Below are 5,285 nucleotides of genomic sequence, written 5' to 3' on the forward strand. Positions count from 1 at the left end.
TCTAACAAGCCGGCCCATGAGGCAGTTCTGGAAGGTCACACGAACCATGCCATGTGGATGTCAGACCTCCCGTATTCTATAACTGTTTGTTGACAAACGATTTGGCCATATCTTAATGGACTACGAATGTTACATGTAAAAAAAGAGGGAGAGAAGAGCATCGAGAGTAAAGATTCTAAAATTAACTTAAGAAAATTTGATAATTTCCCACCTCATAATGTACCTAACGTAGTACTCCCTCTCTAACAGTTTATTAGGCGTGCATGTACCTCTAAATCGCAAATTTTATCAAGTTAGCATTAGTTATATATTATAAAAAATTATATCATTAGAAAATTTAGATGTTCTATTTTTTAATAATATAATTTTTGTATTATATAATTTAAATTATATAGGTTAAATTGACGCCCTAGGTTACAGAAAAGACTAGTAAACTGAGATGGAGGGAATACTAAAATTTAGATACATCCATTTTTTTGGCAATTATTTTAAACCGGAGGGAGTATGTTGGATACATCGCAACTATTTTACAGTTATCTTACCAATGAATTACAATGTAGATGAATTACTTCACTATTTTACCTCCTCGATTGTGAGACAAATTACTATGAAATACATAAAGAATGTTAACAGAAAAATATATAAATACTACCCCTTTCTTCAAATGTGCACTTGTTTGTGTCACAAGGTGACACGGTACTCGTTCTCCAACTCGTCCGGCGTGGTGCGCGACCCAGAGGCCGACGGCGCACGGACGTGACCGACCATGGCCACGCGCAGCGCCTCCTCCTCGTACGCCCGCCGCTCCATCTCCGCCATCTCTGATTTGCGGCGTTGCACGCTCAACAGCGCCACGAGGACCAGCCCCAGCAGCACCGTGCCGCCCGCGCCCAGCGCTGCGCCGAACAACGCCAGCTTCCACCTGCTCGCTTCCCCGGCCTCCGCCACCGCGTCACCGCCGTCGCCCACACCGCCGAGGACGAGCGCGACGTGCCCCTGGTCCCACAGGTGGCAGGTGTTGCTCCCGGCCTGCACGTCCGTCACGGCGACGGTGCCGTTTAGCCACACCGCCATGCAGAGCGGCACGACCCCTGGCTGGAGCGCCGGGACCGCCATCGAGAAGTTGACACTTATGGCCGCGCCCGTGACGCAGACCTCGAGCGCCGCCGTGCCGTTGCGCGGCTCCAGGTCGTAGAACATGAGCCCGAGAACCGGCGACGCGATGCGGTAGCCGCCGCCTCTCGCCGCGTACTCGGCGTAGACGGCCGAGAGGTTGCCCAGGTTGACGCGCACGGCGAGGAGGTGCGAGGCGGCGGGCCGACCGGGCACGACGAGGCCCTGGGGCACGGAGAACTCGCCGAACCGGAGGACGCCGTGCCGCTTGAGGCTGCCGGCGCGGAACCGTGACACGCTGGCGTCGACGGCGGACAGGCTCCCCGGGAGCGAGAGCGGGTACGTGACGCCCGTCCTCCGGTGCTTCCCGTTGTACCACTCCTCCGCGGCCTCCATGACGACGTCGTCGATCAAGGCCGCGTCCTGCAGCTGCAGGGCGTCGCATGGCGGCGGTACGAGCGCAATGCCGGCCAAGGCGAGGAGCAGCAGGACGAGGGCTTCACGAGTGATCAGACCAGTGGTCGTCATGGCTGGAAATAGAAGGAGCGGCGTAAGGCAGAGACAGCATGGGGACATTTTTGTTGGAGGAGCCAAAGCGAGCATGATGGCGATAGCCAAAGCAGAGCAGAGCGCCTTTGTAAAAATGGCATTTGGCACTAGCAACGGCCAACTTAACGGATGCATTCTTCGAGTTGCTGACTTGTGAGTGAAGCATGGGCACGAGCGACATGGCTACAGGACATCCGATGATCTAAGTTGATGGGTAGGATGATGCGTACGGGACGGGATGATGATGATGTTACAATGGCGCGCGATGCATTATGACGTGCAACGGGCACAAATTTACGCAGTGGAATGGTGTTAATTTGCTGGGACAGAGGACAGTGAGTTAGCTAGGCGCCTTGTAGGGTTGTTGATTAGCCCTGGTGGTGAGGGGGCAGTAAAGCTTGCAACTTGAGAGACATGGATTGGGGACGAAGGTTCTTGGCCTGTCAAAGGGAACAATCATTCATGCCGCTGAGTTGCTTCTCTGCCGTTTGTCAAAACTCAAAAGGAGGCCTTTTCTAGGAAACTGTAACTGGCACTCGCCGGTGAAGAGTGTGATTATCTTTGAGCTAGATGCTTATGTGCAATGGGTCGTTCTGATTTCCGAGAAGACAATGTTGGAGGGACTGGTGTATGGATACAATGCTGCAGACAATGCTAGTTATGTCAGTTATGTTGGAGTGGTGTATTGGATGCGATGCTGCAGAGACTGGTGTATGGATATGGCTTGCAGGGCGATGTCCATGCGACACAGGACCTATGCTACTTCCTTTCCTACGTACAAGGTCACTGAAGGCTGTTCAGAATTGTTGGTCCCAAGAGCTCATTTCAGTGCACTCCCCTCTTATCATATTTGCAACACTTTTGGTTCTGATCAGTAAAATCTTCTGCACTGCACACATACAGTTCTCGCAGGTTTCGTTGTCAGCTTCAGCTTCAGTGAGTTGGTCCAGTTGGAAGAATTACACAGAGCCTCTCTAGACTCCGGAGACAGGATTCTTTGTGCCTCCCGGCGATTTGATCTGGCTGAAAATGATGATTGCGCGGGCGTCCGCGTGCTCAGAACAGCAATAGGCTTTGGGTTCTCGCTTGTCCACAGACTGTCTCCTCCGTCCATATGGCGCTACAATCGGGGGCCCGGCCGCGCATTATTACGGCACAACACGGCCATCAGGCGTTAACACATGGTTAAAAAGCTACTTTCATGGATTAAGACTTTTCATGGGTTCGGACTTTGGTGTATATCTGTGAAAATCCGGGATGGGGCGTTTCTTCTTCTGTTATCACCAGATTTTAGCCAAATCAGAAGACGGACCGTAATTGAGATGGGCTTGGAGGATATTTACATGAAGTGTCTCTGAATCGGCCTTGTGCGAGAATTTGGGCTAGATTGCCTGTGTATCTGTACATTATGGTAGATCGCATATTAGTTTAGAATTAAGAGATAGAGTTTGGTCGTATACGACTAGGTTTATTCCAAATATAGAAAGTCCCCGGACTATAAATATGTACCTACGGTTATTGAGAAAGGAGGACGACCACGTTCACAACAAACACAATCTAGGCGCATCGCCACCCCTTGTTTCGACGGTTTCTTCCGGGTAAGCATCATGCTGCCTAGATCGCATCTTGCGATCTAGACAGTATCGGTTTATTCGTTATCTGGTGTTGCTCGTACTGAAGCCTTGTTGATGGCGAGTAACACCCTTATCGTGGATGTTTTGGGGCTTGCATCGATGCTTTTCTGAATATGTTTGCTTAGCTATGCTACCTCTCGATATCTAGCTGCCTTTCCTCTATCTTAGGTGTAAGGGCAGCATCTTGCTTGTTCTTTATTTAGTAGATCCGATCTGTTATAGTTGTTCCTTGTTCCCCAAGGATTAGTTTGATATCCGCATGGTTAGGCCTTGCAAACGGGTTGAATGATCCGGTAGTGCGTGAGGCGTGGTTTGCTAGTCCTAGAAGGGATTGTTCCGGGAATTGACTTCATGTTGGTTTTTAGGCCTCTTTTAGGACTGGTTTTCCATCATCTTTCGTATCTACTAGACTCAACTACGTGTAGGATGTTCCGGTTATGCGGTGAAAACCCTAAACTGTCGTAGATTGATTTAACTTTGTATTGATCAAGCAGGATCCCCATGTCATTGATACGTCCAAAACGTATCTACTTTCCCGAACACTTTTACTATTGTTTTGCCTCTAATTTGTGTATTTTGGATGCAACTAACACGGACTAACGCTGTTTTCAGCAGAACTGTTCTGGTGTCTCGTTTTTGTGCAGAAATCCAACTTTCAGGAAAATCCTCGGAATTTATGCAGAAGGCCCTATTTTCCCAGAATACTGACGGAGCCAGAAGGGCAAATCAAGTGGAGGCCCGAGGGCCCCACACCATAAGGCGGCGCGGCCTAGGGGGGGCCGCGCGGCCCTATGGTGTGGCCCCCTCGGCCGGCCTCCGACGCCCTCCTTCGGACTACTTATTGGCCTCGACCTAAAAACGTACGGAGAGAAGTGGAAGTCGCCAGAAACCCTCCAGAACGCCGCCACATCGCGAAACTCCGTCGCGGGAGCCAGAAGTCTCCGTTCTGGCACTCCACCGGGACGGGGAATTGGAGGAGATCATCGCCATCATCACCGCCAACGCCTCTACATCAACCAGCCATGTTTCCCTCATCCATGTGTGAGTAATTCCCCCGCTGTAGGCCGAAGGGGATGGTAGGGATTGGATGAGATTGGTCATGTAATAGCATAAGATTGTTATGGCATAGTGCCTAGTGTCCGTAAATGGTACTTTGATGATATTGTTGCAACTTGCTATGCTTAATGCTTGTCACTAGGGCCCGAGTGCCATGATCTCATATCTGAACATGTTATTGTTTCATCATGATATTCATTGTTTTATGATCTTACCTGCAAGTTGTATACACATGTCGCTGTCCGGAACCAAAGGCCCCGAAGTGACAAGAATCGGGACAACCGGAGGGGATGGTAGTGATGTGAGGATCACATGTGTTCACGGAGTGTTAATGCTTTGCTCCGGTACTCTATTAAAAGGAGTACCTTAATATCCAGTAGATTCCCTAGAGGCCCGGCTGCCACCGGCTGGTAGGACAAAAGATGTTGTGCAAGTTTCTCATTGCGAGCACGTACGACTATAATTGGAACACATGTCTATTGATTGCTTTGTACTTGGACACCGTTTTATTATTATCTGCAAATGCCCTGCTATGATTGTTACATGAGTTTCTCTCATCCATGCAACGCCCGTTCATCCGTCCCCGTGCCTACAGTATTTTAATCCTGCTGTTTACTAAAATCACTACTGCTGTCTTTGTTACTCGTCATTGTTATTTCACTACTCATCGCTATAAAACTCATTACCGATAAACTCTTGCGAGCTAGTCTGTTTCTAGGTGCAGCTGAATTGACAACTCCGCTGTTAAGGCTTTCAAGTATTCTTTGTCTCCCCTTGTGTCGAATCAATAAATTGGGTTTTACTTCCCTCGAAGATTGTTGCGATCCCCTATACTTGTGGGTCATCAAGACTATTTTCTGGCGCCGTTGCCGGGGAGCATAGCTTTATTTGGAAGTTCACTTGGATTGATATTGTTCGCTGCAAATTCTCCAT

General features: G+C 49.3%; 1 protein-coding gene across 1 annotated transcript; it reads right to left on the bottom strand.

Annotated features, from left to right (window-relative positions):
- Positions 1-557: 557 nt before the first annotated feature.
- Positions 558-1,732, bottom strand: LOC127330712 (uncharacterized). Its single transcript, XM_051356836.2, has one exon. The coding sequence runs from the start codon at positions 1,714-1,716 to the stop codon at positions 682-684; it is 1,035 nt and encodes a 344-aa protein (XP_051212796.1). The 5' UTR covers positions 1,717-1,732; the 3' UTR covers positions 558-681.
- Between the last annotated feature and the right edge of the window lie 3,553 nt (positions 1,733-5,285).

This window comes from Lolium perenne, chromosome 2 (genome assembly GCF_019359855.2).
Source record: "Lolium perenne isolate Kyuss_39 chromosome 2, Kyuss_2.0, whole genome shotgun sequence".
In the NCBI taxonomy this organism is placed as follows: Eukaryota; Viridiplantae; Streptophyta; class Magnoliopsida; order Poales; family Poaceae; genus Lolium; species Lolium perenne.

Bases quoted from the DNA above. Each gene is read 5' to 3' on its own strand.
- LOC127330712 (XM_051356836.2), bottom strand. From the start codon at position 1,716: ATGCTCGCTTTGGCTCCTCCAACAAAAATGTCCCCATGCTGTCTCTGC.